At 40.9% G+C, this 23,882-nt stretch overlaps 2 protein-coding genes across 5 annotated transcripts; both read left to right on the top strand.

The window, feature by feature from the left end:
• Positions 1-3,225: 3,225 nt before the first annotated feature.
• On the top strand, positions 3,226-9,307 carry LOC311062198 (tRNA selenocysteine 1-associated protein 1-like). Of its 2 annotated transcripts, none has more exons than XM_084081066.1 (9): positions 3,226-3,372; positions 3,964-4,061; positions 4,675-4,774; positions 4,881-4,933; positions 5,120-5,251; positions 5,592-5,708; positions 6,199-6,388; positions 7,035-7,065; positions 7,330-9,307. In XM_084081066.1, the coding sequence occupies exons 1-9, from the start codon at positions 3,349-3,351 to the stop codon at positions 7,491-7,493; spliced, it is 909 nt and encodes a 302-aa protein (XP_083937192.1). In that variant the 5' UTR covers positions 3,226-3,348; the 3' UTR covers positions 7,494-9,307. The 2 variants fall into 2 exon arrangements, with proteins under 2 accessions (XP_083937192.1, XP_083937191.1); XM_084081065.1 differs by having other exon boundaries at positions 6,193-6,388.
• A 2,776-nt stretch (positions 9,308-12,083) lies between these two features.
• On the top strand, positions 12,084-22,223 carry LOC311061065 (syntaxin-12-like). Of its 3 annotated transcripts, none has more exons than XM_084079565.1 (10): positions 12,084-12,161; positions 14,292-14,484; positions 14,642-14,711; positions 14,809-14,908; positions 16,070-16,207; positions 16,364-16,407; positions 18,752-18,863; positions 20,100-20,172; positions 20,336-20,418; positions 20,532-22,223. In XM_084079565.1, the coding sequence occupies exons 2-10, from the start codon at positions 14,382-14,384 to the stop codon at positions 20,622-20,624; spliced, it is 816 nt and encodes a 271-aa protein (XP_083935691.1). In that variant the 5' UTR covers positions 12,084-12,161; positions 14,292-14,381; the 3' UTR covers positions 20,625-22,223. The 3 variants fall into 3 exon arrangements, with proteins under 3 accessions (XP_083935691.1, XP_083935692.1, XP_083935693.1); XM_084079566.1 differs by having other exon boundaries at positions 12,101-12,165; XM_084079567.1 differs by lacking the exon at positions 12,084-12,161 and adding an exon at positions 13,174-13,192.
• The last annotated feature ends 1,659 nt before the right edge of the window (positions 22,224-23,882 follow it).

Raw genomic sequence — 23,882 nt, 5'->3', positions numbered from 1 at the left:
CATAGGACCCAAGATCACTGAATCACTAAGCCTCTCCACCACGGCAAGGTCACAGCAAAAGGAGAGGAAGGTGGCCCTTAAAAGGGCCGGGGGGGGGGGGGGTGCAGGGTCTTGAGATCTCACATGAGGGAAAAGAAGTTTGCCACAGCTGACTCCTCCCATTCCTCCATCTCCACCTTCTCTTCCTCAATGGCCTCCCATTCATCCACCAGAGTCTCTTTCGGAGTCTCCTTCTCCACCTTCCGGAGAGAAAAGAAGTCAGCCTTAAGAGACTCCAATGCCTCCATCCTCTCCTCCTTCTCTTCCTGAATGGCCTCCCACTCATCCTCCTTCATCCTCCACTCCTCCCTGCACTCCTCCATCTCCACCAGGTCTGACCACAACAGTGTAACTACAGCCATTTAGATGGAGAACGAGACTGGGCTCTTGACTTTTCTTGACAGAGTTTAGTCGGGGTGGAGTGCTCTTCCTCGCTTCCCTGGTCAGCATCATTTCTGCTGTTGTATAGGGACAGGTAGCCGCTGTCCTGTACCTCATCCTGGATCAAGAGCTCTCCTGTGTGACCATTTTTGTTTTCCTTGTTGTTGACCGGCCCACTGTTGTTGAGAGAAAACAATTCAGTTGTCACTTCCATGGGTGTGAACTGGGGTTTGGCAGGGATGTGTCCTTTCAATGGAGAGGTTTTGGTGTGGAGGATATGCTTAGCTGCTGTAGCTTTCTCCATGTTGCTGCATGGAGCCCTGACCTCCTCATAACTAGATGGGTATTTCATTGTTATGAGTTCACGTGGAGATGCACAAATCATGAAGTCCACCCCTATAGGAAAAGCAAACAGACATTGTATATTAGGCTAAGAGATATATAGTAGACTTATTGCATCAAGATGAACGACACAGTTCATGTAGGCTACGCTAAACTAGTCACAGTACTCTTAAAACATTTTACACATCTCAATATGGGAGACAGCCTTCTCTTCACAATACCTGAAACCATACATTTGCATTAGTAATATAAAGACTATTTTCCTCTAGTAGTGATTTTATACAGAGAAATGTGTAACATTCTACACAGTTTTGGCGCGGTACGAATTTGGCGCAAAGACTAGGAAACGCAAACATACTAGATTGGTTTTAAAGTCGACTAAACAACAAAGTTTTACGCGGCAACTCAGGCTATTTTAAATAAAATTCAAAGACGACATAGTGTTGTTTTTGTGTTGTTTTTTAGTTTTCTAATAGTGCAGTTTCAGGCCTGAACTCACTTCTAAAAATCACACAAAACACTTGAACGTAGGCGACTATAACAAGTAATAAGGTTAGCTGTGGCGTTAGCTTGCTAGTAACTTAGCTTCAGTTGTGGACACATCGTGTAAATCTACCAAACACAATGAAGCAGTACGTTCCATATAAACCTCTTCTTACCTACTACCTCTCCTGTGACCAAACCGGTGTGGTTAAACCTGTCAGGATCAACCTCCACCAGCATAGGACCCAAGATCACTGAATCACTAAGCCTCTCCACCACGGCAAGGTCACAGCAAAAGGAGAGGAAGGTGGCCCTTAAAAGGGCCGGGGGGGGGGGGGGGGTGCAGGGTCTTGAGATCTCACATGAGGGAAAAGAAGTTTGCCACAGCTGACTCCTCCCATTCCTCCATCTCCACCTTCTCTTACTTTTCTTTGGTGGTAACTCCTTATGCAGAATTGGTTGCTTCCTCCCTGACTCACTTTCCAGTGGGAATGGTGGGTTTGGAGCATCACCTCTACTTGGCACTGCATCCCAATTCAATCCAGCATGGCTTCAATAAAATAAACATCCTCCATCTCCACCAGGTCTGACCACAACAGTGTAACTACAGCCATAATAATGGATGAGTTGTCTTCTCTGCTGCTTGGGTTCTGTTCTTTCTCTGTGACAAGAAAGAAGAATGAACTGTGAACGTCCTGCACTGCTTTATATACTGTTAGCTGCCCGTTGCCCATTGGCTGATGCTTCTGAGTCTGACATCACACGATTTGACACGCACAGGTGCAGGTCAGGTGGCTGCACGCGCGACATTAAACACTAGGCTTGTGTATATGTGTTGTCATGGCGACATCTCCACACGGCCGAAAGCACGTTGTGCCTGTTGCTAGGTAAATTGTAGCTGCTGCCCCCGGTTATGTTGAATGATCAGGCAGGATTGGTCTCAACTGGTGTCATTGAACACCGTGAAAACTGGAAACGTACAAAAAATAAATATTACAATTCATATCTTTTCAGTCTCACACCAATAAAATCCATGCATTTCAATAACTTTCAGTGTTTCAATTCAATAATAAGATTCATGATTCATTTAAATAGTGATTCTTCATTGTTCATTTTGTTTACTTTTCCCCAAAATAACAAGACCAGGACAACAAAAACCCAAAGAACCATACTTAAATGAAATAAACAAATACAATAATTGGATACCAAATAAACAAACAAACAAATCATCCTAACCTTGCTCCGCAAACCGGGGTAGAGCTGAAAGGAACGTCATCAACTTAGGGCATTTAAACCCCAAACCCCAGCGGCTGCATTACGTTTGCAACTGTAAATGATATAAGAGCTTTACTGAAATGTTCTTTGAATAAGAGTGTGTCAACGTTACGCCAGCCAACACCAAACATTTACCTGGCTGCCGCTGGTGTGACAAACAAAGGGCTGTGCCTGGAGAGGCACGCTGTCGCTGCACAGAGCGTCTGAGTGCAGCCGTCTCACTCCGAGTGTGTGTATGTGAATGAGTGTCAAAGGGGGCGTGCATAGCTATATGAGTTCCGGTGCGGCAGCGAGTCATTTCAAAATAAGAGGAAAAGTAAAGTGAACCAAAATTAAGCAACGTGAACGACAGGATAACTTCAAAATAAAATACATGAAGTTAAAACAAGTGTCGCAGGCACTTACATAAATAATATGCAATGACGTCACCTGTTGGATGTCAACAGTCAACAGTTCTTTCTTTCTTTCTGTCTTTCTTTCTTTCTTTCTTTCTTTCTTTCTTTCTTTCTTTCTTTCTGTCTTTCTTGCTGTTCTTCCTTTACTTTCTGTCCTCTATGCTGTTGCCATCCTCTCCCCTTTTACAGCAGGGACCTCTGGAGTCACATAATTCGATGGGTCACCAATTCGGTGTTCCTTGCGTGACGTTTATTTTTTGCGTGACGTTTATTTTTAGCGCCCCGGCGCTGTGTCGTGTTCTGTGTGCGACGTCCGTGTGTTTCATGTTCAGAGGTTTACCAAAGAAGATCGTTTGGGTTTATTTACGTTAACTCTTGGAAGCAAAATTTTCCGAAAACAGATATTTAAATTGTCGATCTCCAGAGCTACACCATGAGCACACTATGGATGGGGAATGTGAGTTATTTTATACACATATATGTATTAAATTATAAAAGAAAATGCAGCTAAGTTTAACTAGCGTTGTTAGCTGACCTAGCTCCCTCCCAACTACCACACAAGTTATAAACGTGGTAGTAAAAGTACTCAAATCTGTAGTGCTACTTAAATAAACGTATCAATAGGCTACTGCAATGTAGAAAGACTCTACAAGTAAAAGTCCAGAATTCTAAAATTACTTGAGTAAAAGTACAAAAGTATTGGCATCAAAATATACTTAAAGTACCAAAAGTAAAAGTACCCATCTTTTAAATCTTTTGAAAATAGCAGATCTACAAGCTCACAACGCATGAAGTACAATATTTGCCTCTGAGATGTAGTGGAGTAAAGTAAAAAGTATAAACAATTGGAAATACTTCAGTACTTAACTAAATTTACTTAGTTACTTTCCACCACTGGTTATAAATGATAATAAAACAAATGTTGCAGCTACGAAAACATTACAAACATTGCTGCTATCAATGCTTAAATAGTACCGAGTAGTACATCTACACTGAAATTGTACAGTCAGAAATGTAACTTCATTCATGATTTCCTTTTCCTTGTTAGTTGGAGCCCTATATGGACGAGAAGTTTGTCACCCGAGCCTTTGGGACCATGGGTGAACAGGTGATAAGTGTGCGGATCATACGGAACAAAGTGACAGGGTGAGTACAGATTTTCATTAGATTTGTAGTACATGAGTGCTGTGGTGCAAACCGTACTCAAGTCATTTTTTTTACTTAAAGAGTAAAAGTATCAATACTGCAATGTAGAAATACAAGTAAAAGTCCAGTATTCAAAATGTAAAAGTACAAAAGTATTGGTATCAAAATATACCAAAAGTAGAAGTACTCATTTTGCAGAATGTCCCATTTCACACGTTTTTTAAATGTATGAAAATCCTTTGAAAATAGCAGATCTACAAGCTCACAACGCGTCGCGTGAGCTTGCAGATCGGCTATTTTCAAATAGACTAAGTATATAGGGCTGAAGGGGGTTGGGTAATGTATGTTTTGTTATAATAATCCAAATCTGCAAAGTTTTCAAATAAACGTAGTGGCGTAAAAGTACAATATTTGGATCTGAGATGTAGTGGAGTAGAAGTAAGAGCATTGAAAATTGGAAGTACAGTTCAAAATTGTACTTAAGTGGAGTACTTGAGTACATGTACTTAGTTACTTTACACCACTGCATGAGTGGCCCTCTTACAGACATAAAAATGGGTGCTGCTTCTGTTTTATTTCCCCATATGTATGTTTGTTTTTTTAATTTCCCCAGGGGCGCTTTGGGTTACTGCTTTGTGGAACTATCGGATGAGGCAACAGCTGAAAGATGTCTGCGTAAAGTCAACGGAAAACCCCTGCCAGGATCCAATCCAGTAAACGTCCATTTTCCAAAATGTTAGATTTGTCTGCATTTCAGTCGACAGACACAATGAGACAGAAGTCATGCTTGCTTTGTAACGTATCGCTGATTTCATGCAGGCTAGAAGATTCAAGTTAAACCGAGCCACTTTTGGGAAACAAGGGGAAGGCGGGTGAGTGCTTCTGTGTCAAAGACAATTTACTGATTGATTCTGAAAGAAAGGTATGATGTGGAGTTTTAGCAGTAATAGTCCTCAGTCACAGTTCAAAGAATAAGGATAGAAGTGGCCCAAAGTCAGGACAAAATAATCATCAACATGAATGATTGAGACAACTGTATTTTCTTCTCTCCATCACAGTCAGATGTTCTCCCTGTTTGTTGGTGATCTCACGCCAGAAGTGGATGACGGCATGCTGTATGAGTTCTTCTACAACCGCTACCCCTCCTGTCGCGGCGGGAAGGTGGTCCTAGACAGCACGGGGAACTCAAAGTGAGTCGACCCCTTGACATAATCACTTAACTCTCACTTAACTGTGGTCTGTTCTTAACCACATTAATCCTGGCGTCCCTATTTTGGGTATGTTATAGGTGACAATTTTCTAAATGTTTTAACAATTTTACAAGCTTTTTCAAAATGTTCAGAAAATGGCAGGTACCGGAGCTCGGCTCCGGCCAGCTTCGGCACAAATTAAACCCTGCTGATTGCCATAGAAAATACATTATTTATAGAAGGGGTCCCACCAAGTAGATGACAGCATTTTCATGAAACCAGAAAGTTGAATGCTCTATATGGCTCTCTAATAGTTTTTTTGTGGACTGCCTGTGTCCAGAGGGTGTGGTTTTGTTCAGTTCCCAGATGAGAGGCTGCAGAAAAAGGCATTGGAGGATTGTCAGGGGGCAGTGGGTCTCGGTGGAAAACCGCTCCGACTGAGTCTAGCTGCAAACAAGTAAGTTCTCCACAACAAGTATATCATCATGACTCCTCTCTCAATAACATCCACTCTCAAACCTTATCTGTATTTTTCCAAATCTGCCAAATGGAAAATCTAGCACAGAACTCCACCAAGATGTTAGTTAGTACTTCTTTTGACCGATAGAACTTCACTCTACTACACATACCAACACTTAGTGGCCTTTGGAGGTTGACAACAAAACAAAACAGTGACCAGATATTCTTCATGGGTCCATCATAACTTCTTTTTATGTATTTTTGTTGCATTAATCTGTTCACACTGCCAAGCCCCCATTTGGTTAATTGGCATGAAAGGTTAATCAGCTATTCCTCTCTCCTCCAAGTTCTGTGCGAATCCATTCTTAATCATACAAGATATCCAGATAATAGACAGACAAACAGTAATATGGACAGATGGGGGTGACTGGAGCACGATCTGTCATGTGAAACTTTCAATCTGTTCTCTGTTCTCTTATGAGTTTTAGGAACAGACAACATCAACCAGACAGATCGTGGCAGTCAAACTCGGGAGGATACAGAGAAAACTACCAGCAGTACCAACAGCAGCCCTATTCTGGCAACGGGTACTATGCAAACTGGGGTTATGACCAGAATGGAGGAAACTATGGCTACAACCAATATGATTACACACAATATCCTCCCCCACAGTCTCAGGTAAGTGCCCTGTAACAGTCAGCTTATATAAGTTGTCAAACGATGGTGTATAAATCAATCCTTCGAACTACTAGTGATCTTGCATCGCGGTCACACAGCTCAATACATGTCACTGTCTTTTCACTGTTTGGGTCATATCGTACACATACATAAACATGGTACTTTAGATACCTCAATAAAATTATACACATCGTACACATTGAAAAGCAACACGGCAGAAAACAATGTGTTGTATGTCTTTTATTTTCCTGGACCGAGTATTTTACAAAGGTCTCAATCGTTCAGAAATAGTGTTTGTTCATAACTGGTCCACCTGACCCTCATTGACGGCAATGCATTCCATCAACCGGATGCAGTTTTCCCCCCAGTGTGCTGAGTCTGCCAGCTAGAATTGCTGGATAGGGAAAATGACGTTAGATGGCCGTACCTTCTTTTATAGATTACCTTGCTCTTCTCGTTTCCTACATACTTCCCTGTGGGAGGGACTAAGATGGAAGGAAAGGATGTAAGTGTAGGAAATGAGGATTTAATTTAACCTGAGACTACTCTCCTCTCCTCGCTTAATTGTCTTGGATGTCTGTTTTTTAATGCCTATATGAATGATTCTTTGTTGTTAATATAACCTGATACGCTTTACTCTTTTTAGGAAACTGTTGCTGAGGATGATGGCCTTGAAGGTTAGTATTTTCAGTGTCCCTAAAATTTGTCACACACTTGGACTCTGGCAAGACGGTGGAAAAGCTTCACATCACACTCTCAAGGCTGATTGGCATATTTTTTCCTCAGTCACGTCACACAGACTGACATGTGACAAACATAATAGACATCCAAAATCGCACTATGAACAACTTTATTCCCAATTTTATTCCCATTTGACAGACATCTGCTGTGTTTGTCAATACTGCGTAATGGATTTTCATGAAACTGTCCATTTATTACAGACCCCAACTCGGAGCTGAATGTGGTAGAAGCCAACAAAAAGTTTATGGAACTCAGTGAAGAGCTGTATGATGCTCTTATTGAGTGTCACTGGCAGCCGTTGGACATCTCTACAGAACAGGACTTTAAAGCAACTTCAGGCATACCAGAACCCATTTATTGTTGAGCCTCAAAAGACTCTTGCCATGTTTTCTATTTGACAGTACACTGTAAAATCCCGAGTACGGGTCTATTCGGTTTCATTTGTGCATTCTGAGTTAAATGAACACTTGAGGATTTTACTGCGTACATTTTTTTTTCTTTGCTGCAGTTTGAAAAAAATAAGTTAATTGAATCCAAAGTACAAATACCAAACCATTTTTTGTTAACTCTTTATAATATTATTCTAGTACATCATATGACAATAATGGAAAAGAATTGAATTATGCAATAAGTCTGTCCTTAATGGTATTCATTTCTGTAATACATAATGTACTTAATGGTGTTGTGAGTGATATTTTCTGTTAAAATAAGTGTTAATTAGACCTGCCAACCCTCCTGGATTCTCAAGGAGACTCCTTGATTTCAACCATTTCTCCTTGACGATTCCTTGACAGTCATTTCTCCATGATTTTTTCTTGATTTTGGGGGAATTTCAGTTGTTTTGCGTGGCATCCCCTGTGTCAAAGGCCCATACAAGACCGCGGCCGCCCTTCCGCTCAGTATACCTGTACACACCCCACTGAAAGCGAATATAGAGCTATTTAACTTAAATAGCTATATTCGGGTAGTAATCATTGCTTTAGATTGTTCAGTAACAGGAGTCTCTTCCTCTCTCCAGCACTTAAGTAAACAGAAAATACATTTTCAGGTCAGGATACCAGTTTCATCCAATCAGGAGAGAGAGAACTCGTACAGGATGAACAAGTGAAATTGGAAATGATGAAACAGAAATTAAAGCTGATAAATGGGATCTCTATTGATTGGATGAAACTGGTGTTTTCTGTTTACCATAGAAATGGGGAGAGCCCCTGTTACTGAACAAACACTATAGTGATGGCTAGAATCAGATTTTCACAACTACTTTGTTCTTACCCATACTACTTACCCCACATTTTGACAACTATTACTTAATTGTATACTACCATGTGTTTTCACTGTTAAAACCATGTCTATTTTCCTCCCCAATATTTTTTATTTTACTTTTTTATTTTAACAAAGAAATGTCACAGCACCTTTAACGAGGATGTAATACGGTAGCCTGTAAATTTCTAAAATGTACACATGTAATGTACAAAGATTAGCAAAAGGAAAAAATCTAAATTTGCAATGTGTGAGTGCAAGTGTGTCACACTTTTGCTGTATGTACCAATGTTTTCTTTCTATCTGAAATTACACCTTGTTGAATCCAAGTGAAATAGGCAATTATATATGAGGAGTTTTCTGCTATGGTCATCTTGGTTGTAGCTAACTGGTTGCCTGGAATTCTTAAGGAAAATTTGACAAATATTGGCACATTAATGGGTAACACTTATGTCACTTGCTGGAACTGCTGTTTAACTACTTACTTTGGCACCTTACATGTGTACACTTTGCCGTTACATTTTCTCATTTTGTAGTCTTTTACGCAAATGTTTTTTTTGTGATCTTACTTCCATAGCTCTATGCAATGAGGTCTTTACAGTATGTTTTACCTCTTCAAAAATATGATTTTTATGTGTTTTATTTACTGGCATCTCATGTAGACAGTTCACCCATTCAGGCCTAAGGGCGCGCTGCCACCGCACTTTTATTTTACCTCTGGGGCGGAATCTGCCAATGCTTTGTCAATGCAAATGCATGGATTCTTGGAAAAAATCTGCAAGACTATGAATCCACGTATTTCCATTGACAAAGCATTGGCAGATTCCGCCCCCAGAGGTGAAATAAAAGTGTGGTCGGAGCGTGCCCTAAGAAATGTATATTTTTCTTCCTGTCTTGTATGTATTAGAAGAATGTTTCAGTCCCTCTGAATAAATTGATATGTGTAAAGCCTTGTTATTGTATTTATTATTATTATTATTGTATATTATATTTTGCATTGTGTTTTGCATTGAAATAAATTGATGACTAAGTCCAGGCTGGATTTGTCTACCCCCCCCCCACACACACACACACACACACACACAAATATTTGGCTTTTATAAGACCCTGTGTAAGCAAGCAGCCGGCAACCTCATGACAGTCACAAGGTACTCCAATGACCAAAGTAGGGGGCTAGCCATCCATAATCTGTGGTTTCCATTGAATTCCTCAGACAGGAATATTTATTTAAATAAAAGTTGAAAGGTTTCTTAACTAGAGGACTTTTAATTGGACAAAAGTTGTATTTAATATGCATTTTTTTGCTTTGATGTACTGTATGTCATATATACTCTGTGTGTCTGTGTATACAGTAGTCTATATATACAGTATATTTTTAGCGGCGCTAGCCGCTCTATACCTTTAGGTATAGAGCGGATATTAGCCCTCTATGCCTGGCTTTTGCGTCAACGTTCTGATTGGTCAGGTGCGCCAACGTTCTGATTGGTCAGGTGCGTCAACGTTCTGATTGGTCAGGTGCGTCAACGTTCTGATTGGTCAGGTGCGCCAAAGTTGTGATTGGTCACTATTCATGACATCACTATAATGTCATGAATATAGAATTCGATGTCTATATAAACGATGACAATGACTTCATCTTATTATTCATTTGGCTAAAGTCTCCGTCTAGGTAAGTTATTTAAAGTTAATATGACGAATAGAAAGAGAAAGATACAAGAACAGATGAAGGGTGAATGTATAGAAAGTCTGAGTTCGGGACCCAGTCATCCGTTATGACAGAATGGTTTGATAGAGACGATCGAGAATCCAAGAGTCCGTTAAGGTTCTGATTGGTCAGGCCCGTCAAGGTTCTGATTGGTCAGGCCCGTCAAGGTTCTGATTGGTCAGGCCCGTCAAGGTTGTGATTTGTCAGGCAAGGGGACTATTCATGACATCACTATGATGTCAAGGTTTATTTTTTATTTCCTCATGTTTTTTTTTGTATATATTTTTATTTGGCTAAAGTCTCCTTCTAGGTAAGTTATTTAAAGTTAGATCCTCAATTTAACTTTATCTGTCGTCGACGCTCTGATTGGTCAGACCCGTCAACAAAGTGATTGGTCAAGCTTCACATGACACATGGCTATAAACACATTATAAACACATATCGATGACATAATGTATTCAAAGGCGCCGCTACCTTCACACAGGGTGTGATTTTTTAACTAGCAAGTTATAGACAGTGGTGGAAAAAGTACTAACATGTTTACTTAGGTAAAACTATCAACACTGCAATGTAGAAATATACTCTGTTACAAGTGAAAGTCTGGAATTCGAAATGTACTTGAGTAAAAGTACAAAAGTAATGGTATCAAAATGTACTGAAAGTAAAAGTACGTAAAAGTAGTAAGTGAAAATAGCAGATCTACAAACTCACAACAATATTTGGTAGCTAGGAGGAAGTAGTAGCAAGCTTGGAGTAATGGGATGCTGTAGGGAAGAGAGGAGCAAACGGCCTGTGTTAGCTGTGTGGGAAGGTGTCCTGAAGTGAAGGGGGTACCTACCTTCCCCTTGATTGTCATCATGACAAGTGTTTTGAATTGGATGCGGGCAGCAGCCTGTGAAGTCAGTGAAGGGAGCGGAGAGGTGGGGAGAAATGAAAAGTTTGAGAGGTTGAAGACCAGGGGCCAGTTGCACCACCTCACACTAAGTTCAAACTTAGGCTAGTTATAGATTAAATGGCTTTTAAAAAAGCCATTTAATCCATTTAGCCGGGAAAGTATCTGTGTCATTTTTAGATTTCTTTGGCTATTCAAAAATAGCAGATATACAAGCTCATAGCGCGGCACCGAGTGCCGCGCTATGAGCGCGGCACTGATTGGTCAGGCCCGTCAAGGTTCTGATTGGTCAGGCCCGTCAAGGTTCTGATTGGTCAGGCCCGTCAAGGTTCTGATTGGTCAGGCCCGTCAAGGTTGTGATTTGTCAGGCAAGGGGACTATTCATGACATCACTATGATGTCAAGGTTTATTTTTTATTTCCTCATGTTTTTTTTTGTATATATTTTTATTTGGCTAAAGTCTCCTTCTAGGTAAGTTATTTAAAGTTAGATCCTCAATTTAACTTTATCTGTCGTCGACGCTCTGATTGGTCAGACCCGTCAACAAAGTGATTGGTCAAGCTTCACATGACACATGGCTATAAACACATTATAAACACATATCGATGACATAATGTATTCAAAGGCGCCGCTACCTTCACACAGGGTGTGATTTTTTACTTTACTGGAGTATTTCCAATTTTCAGTACTTTTACTTCTACTCCACTACATCTCAGAGGCAAATATTATACTTTCACATCACTTTAATAGCTCTGGTCCATAGCGTTAGATGGAGAACTTTAACGCTATGGACCAGAGCTAACTTTTACTCCACTACAATTATTTGAAAACTCTTGAAATGGGACATTCTGCATAATGAGTATGTTCTACTTTTGGTACTTTAAGTTCATTTTATACCAATACCTTTGTACTTTTACTCAAGTAAATTTTGAATTGCGGACTTTAGAGTATTTCTGCATTGCAGTATTTAAACTTTTACTTAATACGTAAAACATTTGAGTTCTTTCTCCACCACTGTTATTATTATGCCGCTTGTCACAGTCACACTGCAGTCACACCCCACGCGTGACGTTACGTGATGACGTCACACGCCAGACCAGGAAGTCTAGCATTTCTTGGTGGGTGGAGGAAAAACAGGAACTGAAGACGGAATTTTCATTTAAACAGACGAATAAGCAAGTACTTCCCCGTTGTTTTTACATCCATGATACGTTTAGAGGAAGTTATTTACTACAGTGGGATTTGTTTTTCCCAATGAGTGACCGTTTGCGAGCTAATTCTAACAGTATCCTTTACAGCTCGAAGCTAATGGCTAACCGTTAGCTATCAGATGTTATGCTGTCATCCTTGCATTGTACCCGTCGTCATCATCACAAGGCATTGATTATCTGTCCGTTGACAACTGACTGCTATGTGGACAGATAATCAGAATGCCTTGTTGCTGGCAATACGATGTTGCCAAGCTAGCATGAGCTAATTTGTAAATAAATAAGGTTTAAAGGTTCGACGTCATCAGTGACACCCTGTAGGCTTCGGCAGTTAGGTAACTTACTTTCTCTGCCATTTTTAGCGGCGCTAGCCGCTCTATACCTTTAGGTATAGAGCGGATATTAGCCCTCTATGCCTGGCTTTTGCGTCAACGTTCTGATTGGTCAGGTGCGCCAACGTTCTGATTGGTCAGGTGCGTCAACGTTCTGATTGGTCAGGTGCGCCAAAGTTGTGATTGGTCACTATTCATGACATCACTATGATGTCATGAATATAGAATTCGATGTCTATATAAACGATGACAATGACTTCATCTTATTATTCATTTGGCTAAAGTCTCCGTCTAGGTAAGTTATTTAAAGTTAATATGACGAATAGAAAGAGAAAGATACAAGAACAGATGAAGGGTGAATGTATAGAAAGTCTGAGTTCGGGACCCAGTCATCCGTTATGACAGAATGGTTTGATAGAGACGATCGAGAATCCAAGAGTCCGTTAAGGTTCTGATTGGTCAGGCCCGTCAAGGTTCTGATTGGTCAGGCCCGTCAAGGTTCTGATTGGTCAGGCCCGTCAAGGTTCTGATTGGTCAGGCCCGTCAAGGTTGTGATTTGTCAGGCAAGGGGACTATTCATGACATCACTATGATGTCAAGGTTTATTTTTTATTTCCTCATGTTTTTTTTTGTATATATTTTTATTTGGCTAAAGTCTCCTTCTAGGTAAGTTATTTAAAGTTAGATCCTCAATTTAACTTTATCTGTCGTCGACGCTCTGATTGGTCAGACCCGTCAACAAAGTGATTGGTCAAGCTTCACATGACACATGGCTATAAACACATTATAAACACATATCGATGACATAATGTATTCAAAGGCGCCGCTACCTTCACACAGGGTGTGATTTTTTAACTAGCAAGTTATAGACAGTGGTGGAAAAAGTACTAACATGTTTACTTAGGTAAAACTATCAACACTGCAATGTAGAAATATACTCTGTTACAAGTGAAAGTCTGGAATTCGAAATGTACTTGAGTAAAAGTACAAAAGTAATGGTATCAAAATGTACTGAAAGTAAAAGTACGTAAAAGTAGTAAGTGAAAATAGCAGATCTACAAACTCACAACAATATTTGGTAGCTAGGAGGAAGTAGTAGCAAGCTTGGAGTAATGGGATGCTGTAGGGAAGAGAGGAGCAAACGGCCTGTGTTAGCTGTGTGGGAAGGTGTCCTGAAGTGAAGGGGGTACCTACCTTCCCCTTGATTGTCATCATGACAAGTGTTTTGAATTGGATGCGGGCAGCAGCCTGTGAAGTCAGTGAAGGGAGCGGAGAGGTGGGGAGAAATGAAAAGTTTGAGAGGTTGAAGACCAGGGGCCAGTTGCACCACCTCACACTAAGTTCAAACTTAGGCTAGTTATAGATTAAATGGCTTTTAAAAAAGCCATTTAATCCATTTAGCCGGGAAAGTATCTGTGTCATTTTTAGATTTCTTTGGCTATTCAAAAATAGCAGATATACAAGCTCATAGCGCGGCACCGAGTGCCGCGCTATGAGCTTGGAGATCTGCTATTTTTGAATAGCCAAAGAAATCTAAAATGACAGAGACACTTTCCTGGATTGAATGTGTTTAAGCTATAACTAGGCTAAGTTTGAACTTAGTGTGAGGTGGTGCAACTGGCCCCAGGTGTGCTGTGCCAAGCTTGGGCCTCAGTTATTCTGCAGTCCTCACAGGTTTTGCATGTTTTAGTTCATCACAAGTAAAGTATGGCTTTTGATCAGGATCCTACCCTTAACAATAATGTCATTATTTTACATTCTACAGCATTGTCTTCAGGCCAAGCCTCTCCAGACGTCTGCCTTCATCTAAGATCCTGTCTCTCCAATCTAAGGCTCGCAAACACCTCCAACAGCCATGTCTTACGGAAACGCAGACAGCTACCGCGCAGCGGTGCCTCGGGACTTCAACACTCTCATTCAAACATGCAGTTCCAACATCCAAAAGATTACACAGAACAGTATGTGTTTTTCCTCAACCTAATTCACCTAATATTGTTCAGTAATATTGTAATATTTGCCTCACCTATATGTCGCTGTGTTGTGTTTGTACGTTGATGGGTGCTTACAGTGCAGTGTTCAGTCTCACCTACAGTATGTTGGTTTATTTCCTGACAGCTGCTCAGATCAAGTCTATGGTGAACCAAGTAGGGACAAAACAGGATAACAGTGAACTTCAGGACCGACTGTAAGTGTCAACATCTCTGTGTTGTCAATACACACTGTTCTCTTTTGCTCTTCCTTCTATACAACCTCAAGCTACTTTCCTGTTTGTAATCTCACAGGCAGCAGATACAGCACTATACCAATCAACTGGCAAAAGAAACTAATAAGCACCTGAAAGACTTGGGCTCAATTCCTTTGCCTTCATCACCCTCAGAACAGGTATGTGTTTACATTTAACCGTGTCAAGGAATATACCAGCCAGTATACAGTAAAATAAAAAAAGTAATCAAATGGATCTATAATTTGTTCCTCTCAGAGTTAACTGTGTAGTAATAACTAGGGCTGCACAATATATTATGTATAATATTTTTGGATCCAAAATAAACGATCATTAGGCCTGCACAATTTAGAATCGAGGTTTCATTAGCGAATGTATGTCCCACAATTATGTTAATTTTGAAACTTAAGCAATTAATTCAGACGTCTTATTTGATCAGCTGTTGGACCTTGCGCTGTACAACCTATCTTCACATCCATCAGGCTCACAGAGGCATAATAAAATAATAAAACTAGAAAATGTGCTCCTCGGAGCACAGGTCTCCGCCAGTACTGTTCCTGATTACTCCTGTCTTACCTCACTTCAAAAGATATATATGATCTTTTGAAGTGACACACCTATTTATAGGACTCTATTTCATCATGCGTCTCGCTAGCCAATCAAAGCACACCCTTTCAACATATTGTCACGTGTCACGTGAAGCTTGACCAATGTTAGCTTGGTGGACACACGGAAGGACGAGAACGAAAACATAGTCTCCTGGCGGAGACAACAATCACAGAGGCCATTACATACACCAAAGATATGGCACTGAGCAACAAAGACATTAACTAGAGGTTCCTGCACTCAGTGCAGGGCATACTGTATGTCCCCCTGACCCAGTGTTACTCCAAATATGTGATGTCACGGTGCTGACATCATAGCTGACTGGCATTGATCTACCACACAATGACCTGGGCAACGCTGAGACCGATATAGACAGACGCACACAGTACTTGCATCATATTACTGATGTCATAGACTGGCCTCCAAGTACTTTGTGCCTATTTCGCCAGCAGGTACTAACAGACAGACAGACACACACATTGCTAACGTCATAGTACTAAAATCATAGATTGGCCTCCAACTACTACTACCGCTACTGACGAGATAAACAAACTGTCAGCGGGAACTGATGATATGCGAGCTGATGGACTCTTTGTCCTCTTTTTTCCCATTCTTTCTCACTCTTTTTCTCATTCCCCTTTTCCCTCAAATGTTCTGCCCACCTTGTGTCTCTGTGTCTGACCTCAACACACTCAACTCTCTCCTCTGACCTGCAGAGACAACAGAAGATCCAGAGGGAACGTCTGATGAATGACTTCTCTGCAGCGCTCAACAACTTCCAGGCCGTGCAACGCCGCGCAGCAGAGAAGGAGAAGGAGTCTGTCGCCCGGGCGAGAGCCGGATCCCGTCTCTCGGTACGTTTTTACATGGGGGTGTCTGGACCCTTCGGTCCATGAAATAATGGACTAATGATTCTAAGAGAAATTCAGATTCCCAGACCATTTTGGTCATCAAGGCTTCATCTTAATGCACATTGCAGATTGGTCTGATTTTGAGTCTTTCTCTTTCAGGCTGAAGATGGTGCTCACGATGAACAGCTTGTGTCCTTTGACAAGTACGTTCAGCATCATTCATTTCCATAACACATACCCGAACAGGGCCGCAACGCAACGAATATTTATTTGTGTAATCAATTAATCTGTCATCTGTCTATGTAATTAATTTTCTTATTCCTGTTGCGCTATTTATTATTAAAGGTCCACTTTACCCATTTTCAACCTATCATCATATAATTGGTCCCCACTAATGGTCATTATAAGATGGCACCATTTCTGTGTCTCAGCGGAGGGCTGTGGACAGTTCAGAAACAGAAGTGACATTGTCGGCGTGCAGATTTGGTCGTAACTAATATTTATATGTATTTTGTTCCCCTCTTTTTTTAGCTTTATTTTGGGGGCTTTTATGCCTTTATTTATAGGACAGTAGACTGACATGAAATGGGGAGAGAGATGGGGAATGACACGCAGCAAAGGTCGTCGGGATCGGGACTCGAACCCGCAACACGCTGTCAGGCTGGCCCTGCAATCTAGGGTGCCTGGACCGCCACGCCGTGGCCCAGTCCAATATTTATATATTATTTTTAATTGATGCAAGAACAATGTTTTTTATTTCAGTGTGATAACATTCCAGGAAGAGAAAAGCTTTAGTTTATACTAGCTTGAATGATGTCCTTGGCAGGTTTCGGAACAGTCCACAGGCCACCAATGAGACAGAAATTATAAGGAGCGTTAGTGTAGCTGACAAATTAGGGTTAGGGTGTTCAGGTGTGGTTTTCAAAACATTACAGCAATTGAAGGGAATAGACCTATTAACTAAATAACAAAGGAATATACATTACAGTTACATCACTGTAACTCAAAAATCTCAACTGAACAACATAAAGTGCACTTACTTTTAGTTAAGAAACGCACACACGAAAACCCACTGTATTCTAGACTGAAACTTAACTAAATTTAATAAACAACAAACATTCTTGTCAGAGGACGATAGGTCAGCATTTTATTGCACATGAGGATTTGTCTTACAGTCTCTTCCTGTATGAAGTCTCACGTGAAGTCGCGGGATCTTGGCGATCTCGTGGGATCTTGAAGAGGGTTCATTAACTCTATTTTACAGCCGCCCCTACTTTCGCTATGTGAAAGTACATCTATAGAGGCTATGGACATCCAGGAGGAAGGGTCAAGGTCGTCCTCGGGGGTCGACGGGAACTTGATTTGGCGGGCCACTGTTTGTATTTGACTCGGTGGCTCCAAAACAGGTTTGCTTGGCTATGCCGCCATCTCCTTTGGTTTAGGATTACTGATTTGGGGTAAACCATCTGAGGCAAGAAAGAGTCAGGCCGCCCCATCAGTTGGTAGCTGGTGGTGACGGGGTCAGGGTCAGAGACATCAGATGAGACTTTGTACTCCTCCTCAAAACTGTCCGTCTGTGTTTGTTGTAGTATGTTCATGTTGGTTTCTGCTATCTGGGGAGTCTGTTGGGTCAAACTCCATGCATTCGGATTTGAATTGCAGCCAGTCTGCAAACTCTAAGATTGATGTTATCAGGTTGTGTTGTCTTCTGAGCTGTTGTGTTCAGTAGGCGCTTAACGTTTGAGCCACTGTACAGCTCTTCCTTACCATCGTCTTTGAGGGCTTTCAACATGCCTACGGGGGCCTGCACTCGAAGGGAGAATTCATCGAAGGCTTGTTCATCTCCTGCCCGGATTAGAGGCAAGTTCTCCAGGGTCTCGATTTCCTTGCAGACAAATTGGTAGGGTCGCTCAAACCTTCTGTCCAACGCCTGTAGAGAATTGGTGTAGGGCTGGGATGGCTCAGTATGGGCCAGGACAAGTCTGTGGGCGTTTGGGACTTTCACATGTTTCACGAGGAGAGAATAGTTGTACTGCTCGGACTGCCTTACATGGAGGAGATTATTCAGTGACATTCTGAGCTCCACATACTGTGCCCGATCTCGCGGGATCTTGAAGAGGGTTCATGGACTCTATTTTACAGTTAAACAGGAACAATTATATGAAGATACGGTTTAAAATGGGTGAAGTGCTCCTTTTAATTTGGACCATAATAATATGATAAAATATGGTAATAAGGACAAAATGTACCCCAGCTGACAACTTGAAATTGCTTAGATTTGATTTGCCCAGCAGTGACAAACATACGTTTTCATTTTGTAATATGGGACAAAGACAAGCATCAACATTTTCATTAAGCAAAATTGTCATGATACTGTCAAATTTGACCGCTATAATGATATTCAATACATTTTCTGTCAATTGATGAATCTATGACTCGGTTTCACCCCGGCTACTGTACCAACTCCCAAACCTAATGTCACTCACATTATTCCAAGCGTCAGTCCTGTGTCCATGTGTTTGAACATTTCATGGTTTGTGTGTAAAGTCAAGATGACTGGGGTCAGACGACCACCCAGGCGCAGGCGGAGGAATCCTCCATAACAGAGGAAGACCTGGAGCTCATCAAGGAGAGAGAGACAAACATAAGACAGCTGGAGGTGACTAATTTCTCTTCTTTCTCTGTAGAGCCAGACCGATATATTGATCAGGCGAATATATCAGACATTATTATTTGACTTCATTTACAAAATGTATCCCGATTTTTAACCACTTTCAACCATGTGTCCCTAATTTGGGCAACATTTGTTCAACAATAGCAAATCTTCAAGCTCACAGACGAATCGCATTACAATGCAATGCATTGTGAGCTTGTAGATGTGCTATTTTTTTAAATGTTTGAAAAGGGCTTAAGTGGTTAAAATGAAGTTCGGATTGTTTATTTTCTATCTATCAAAAAGTTGTTATGTTGTTTTTTTCTTTTTCTTTTTGTTCATAAGTTAAAAGTTCTCAAATAAAAACTTTCAACTTTAACTGACAAAATATTGGTCAAAACATCAGTAATCAGTGGTCTAGGGCTCTCCGAAATAGGGATCGGCATTGCTCCCAAAAATCTGGCATCGGTCGAGCTCTATTTCTTTGAGTCTAAACTTCTCTTCAACTATTTAGATAGACGCTAGGTATATTGTTAAAAACAATAAAAACGAAAATGTATCCAAACTGAGGGGACCACCCAATCTGCTTTTTAAAACACAAAAAAAGAATCATAGATTTGCCAGAATTGACTGGATATGTTTGGTGACATTTGAGTGTCTGTTGTGAGGTCGTACAGCACCATAAAAAGTAAATGGTGTGGATAGCATCAACGTGACATAAACACATTCATGATCTTATTCATAATGGAGCTTGCACGTTTGTGGCTAGACTGGCTACTAAGAATCAAACTAGACTAGATTTTCTTTGTCCAAAATATTGTGAAGGTATTCTCTCTCTCTACACATTTTAAAGGGCAATGTTGCAGATTTTAAAACCTGGATACTATCTTTCTGTTGTGAGGAGGAGTCGAAAAGTGGGCTCCCTCTCTATGCACTGGCAAAACGCCACCAGTCTACAAAATCTCTCATTTAGAATGATAAGATTCAGTTTAAAAAGGCTCAAGTAAAATGACAGCAACCGAACCCAGCATTGGTTAGCTATGGTTTTGTTTCTCCTAATTGTGTGTGTTGGAGTGTTGCGTCCAATTTACACTTCATTACACGACCCTTGCGATGAAGTGTAAATTGGCCTTAAACACTCCAACACACAATCATAGGACACAAAACTACGGCTAAAATCCTGTCTCAGTGCCAGGATAGCACACATCTGTTCGTGTTGTAAGTTTTCATCGTCTGTTTTAGTCGGATATCATGGATGTAAACCAGATCTTCAAGGACCTGGCAGTAATGATACACGACCAGGGGGAGATGATCGGTGAGTCATTTGGACTTTTTAACTTGTAAAATCTGAAGTTTAAACTCCAGAAGGATATATTGTATTGCACTGCTGACCTCCAACAAGTATGGAAGCTTGATATCCTTACAACAGTCAAGTGGGGCCAGCCTGATTAACCTTGGATGTTTCTCTTGTCCTGCAGACAGCATCGAAGCAAACGTGGAGAACGCAGAGGTTCACGTGGAACGAGGAACGGAACAGCTGCAGAGAGCAGCCTACTACCAGGTGAGTGAACAACATGAAAGGCGAACGAGCCTTCCATTTTAGCACCTAAAGTAGTACTCTTTGAGTAACACTTCAGCATCATTACCTACCTGACTTCAACTTCTTCCCCACAGCAAAAGTCGCGTAAGAAGATGTGCATCTTAGCTATGGTTGTCTCCATAGTGCTCGTCATACTTGGCATCATCATCTGGCAAGCATCTAGATGAAGAGAGTGCAAAACCATCCCTTCTCACAGTGCTATATATTTATTTTATCACCCCCCCACCCACCCACCCACTCACCCTCCCTCCCTCCTGAAGTCAAGTGCTTGCTTAGGATCAAGAATAAGAATGTGAAAAGATCTTTGAAAGGGCCATCCATTAACCACTTCCAACCTGGTATTCCTATTTTGGGCATGTCATTATAGGTGAGAATTTTCAGAAATGTTCTAAAGATTTCAGAAATGTTCAAAAATAGCCAAAACATCAGATCTACAAGCTCACAATGCGTTGCATCGCGGCACGTTGTGAGCTTGTAGAGCGGCTCTTTTTCATGTTGATGATGTGGCTTACATGGTTAATGGCAGCAGAGCGCTACATGGGCTGAAGGATGTTTGGTGGTGGGGGGTCGAAGGAAAAAGTATGACCTGCATCTGAGCTTAAGCAAAGCCTCTGCTGTATTTCGTGGCTGGACAAATTCATATTATTATATTGTTATTTCTGATGAAGAATGTGGGAAGGAGTTGGGGAGATTCCTTCTATCATTTAATTTAATTTGTTTTGTCTTATTTGCTGCACTAACACTAACACACATTGCATTTCTAAACTGAAATTATTATTATTATTATTATTATTATTATTGCTAATAACATTATGAATGATTTAAAAATGGGAACTTGTGTATGAACCCAATACAAGGCTCACCGTTGGTGTCAATTCACCTCTGGCTTTTTAGGGACTGTAAATGATTATTTTCTGTTTTTGTTAATTACCTGTACAGTACAGTACACTTCGTTCGAACATGAAAGGTATAAAACTGCCACAATGTGATTCTGGTCCTTGCATTTCTCAGGTAATGTGAGGTTTTGATAGCACTGTTATACTCAAAATTTACTGTCAGCCTGTGAACACAGTGATCTCTAGATGTAATAAGAAATAGAAAAAGAATCAACATCTTTGCAAAAGCTGTATGCTTGCATTAGCATAGCAGTGAAACGCACTCTATCCTTGCGTTCCTTTTTTTATTGTTGCCCTGAAGCAGTAGGACCTATGTTTGTACTGGTGGAGATGCTTTGGGATGATGACTGTACTTGTGTGATACATGCAGTTAAATAGGAATGGGAAGATTTCCATTATGGATTGAAACACATCTTTGTATATATTATATATAAAAACAAAGTCCTGTATTATAAACCATCCTAAATATTCTGGACTATGTATCTGTAAAATGCAACCAGTTTTAAAATGATTGTGCCGTTTTTTTTTTCAGTATGCGTAAATAAATGTGCGGACCTTTCCATTTTCTACTTATTTTATGTACGGGCTGCAGTAACATTCATAAAACAGCAGATGTCAGAGTTGCTCAAACTAGGAGGCTTTTAGTGACTATAAGTCTATTTTCCAACCTGGAGGTTCACATGGTCCTGGAGACTCTTCGCATTGGCAATGAAAGTGTGATTTAAAATGTATTTTTAATTGCTAGGACAAAGTATGGGCCCAAAGCGCTGCCAAAGTCTTTAGTTCGACTAAAATGTTGTAGCACTGTTGCTCATGAACAACATTTAAATCCTGTTCATTGGTTTGGTGTAGTGCCTGATTTTAGAGGAAATGTATGCCAATTCTGTTCCATTGCTGCCATTCATTGCTCTTGTTTAATAAAGTAGTGAAGGGACTGACTCCATGAGGCTTACAGCACTTTAGTCATACTTTGTTACTGGATAAGGCACCAATATGAAAAGCTTCTTGACATGGCCACAGGATGGAATTTGATATGCTCACTTGATGTTAGAATTTTCTGCCCAGCAGCCCCCAGAATAACTGGAGATTCCTTGCCATGTGGACACTGACCAAGTCATATTGAATCTATTCCTATGCATAATGCTCTGCCTCCGGCTAAGCCATGGGATGACCCTTACATGTGTGACTCGCTACACATGTTATTAGCAGCAATCATGATTTGTCACGAATGCTGCTAATAACGCTAGTCTCTTGGACATGGTCATTGAAGAACAGACCTTTTATCAGGAACACAAGCTAGAGTGTGTTCATCCCTGCATCTTTTCCTATGTTCAGTTATTTTATTTATCTATTTCTTTATTGTACAATTAGATTTAATTGCCCCTTTAACAGCAGAGCACAGGTCTTCTGCCTAGATTGATTCCAGATGATGGAGGTCATGGAGTATCGCCACTGGGGAAGCCCTTCAGTCATCTCCTAGAGTGAAAGACGGGGTGTTGAGGGATGGAAATGAAAAGGTACAGTAGCCTACACTCCAGCCTAGCCAGTTACTGAAAAGGCCCCCAAGTCACAATTTAACATCTTCAGATATCCACAGTTGGACCACTTACGAAGTTCAGCGTTATGCAACAGCCGTGTACTCTTGCACTGTTGGCCCCTTTTGAGCGAAAGGCGTCCAAGTCCCCTCTCACTTCCCATATATCAATGTCTCTTGAGCAAAGCTGTCCAACCTTGAAAGTCATTAAAGTTTATACTCGGAGCTGTATGTCAATTATGGCAACATATGTGACCCAATTTTTGTGAGTTTACCCCTCCTTCACCCTCGCACAGTTTTGACGTGCGTGGAAATGGAGGGGCCCCTTCTCTCAGTTGTGGTGCAAAAGGGAGGCCCCAGAGCAACTGTCCCATCCAGGGGAATTTGAACACCGTTTGGTTTCCTTTTAATTAGGATGGATATCGCGTTACACCCCCTTTTTTCTTTTCATGAGGAAGGTGTTCAAACAGCAGAGGGGGAACCAGCTCGGGCGTTACCACTGTGCTCAGTGGCACTACTGCATTATGTCACATCCTGGTCTGGGAACCATTTCAGCCTTTATGAAGGTGTCGTGTAATGTTTTTACACACGCTTTGTTTGAGGTTACATTCTGATGTGTGTCAAGTGTGATTGAAAACTGTAAATCCGTGTGGCTGGAAGGGTGGAGGTTAAAGCTGAATTAATACCCCATCACACGAAGGTGTTGCTTGCTAAAAAGAACTGATCTTGAAGATCTGTCTGTACCTTTCGGTAAACGACACAGTAGTAGGCTACTACGGCTTTCACTGTGTTTCAGCTCTACATCTGCATATTGATGTAGATTATGAAATGGATATAGCATCTTTGGTACCAACTGTCATCACTTACTCCAAAATTGGCACTGCAGATGTGATAATATGAAACAGAGGTTCCGCTCAAATGTCTACTATATCTGTTGTTTGATTTGTTGTGTTATTTTTGCACATTAGCCTGGCTTTCCACTTTTTTCTTTGGTC

This window comes from Gymnoscopelus microlampas (genome assembly GCF_963454915.1).
Source record: "Gymnoscopelus microlampas genome assembly, chromosome: 15".
NCBI lineage: Eukaryota > Metazoa > Chordata > Actinopteri > Myctophiformes > Myctophidae > Gymnoscopelus > Gymnoscopelus microlampas.
The sequence above is the reverse complement of the archived record's forward strand: the minus strand, read 5'-3'. Positions and strand labels throughout refer to the sequence as shown.

Coding starts and splice junctions, on each gene's coding strand:
- LOC311062198 (XM_084081065.1), top strand. CDS start 3,349: ATGAGCACACTATGGATGGGGAAT. Junction 4,934..5,119: donor GGGAAACAAGGGGAAGGCGG/GTGAGTGCTTCT, acceptor TCTCCATCACAG/TCAGATGTTCTCCCTGTTTG. Junction 5,709..6,192: donor CTGAGTCTAGCTGCAAACAA/GTAAGTTCTCCA, acceptor TTCTCTTATGAG/TTTTAGGAACAGACAACATC.
- LOC311061065 (XM_084079565.1), top strand. CDS start 14,382: ATGTCTTACGGAAACGCAGACAGCTACCGCGCAGCGGTGCCTCGGGAC. Junction 16,408..18,751: donor CAGCTTGTGTCCTTTGACAA/GTACGTTCAGCA, acceptor TTGTGTGTAAAG/TCAAGATGACTGGGGTCAGA. Junction 18,864..20,099: donor CAAACATAAGACAGCTGGAG/GTGACTAATTTC, acceptor CGTCTGTTTTAG/TCGGATATCATGGATGTAAA.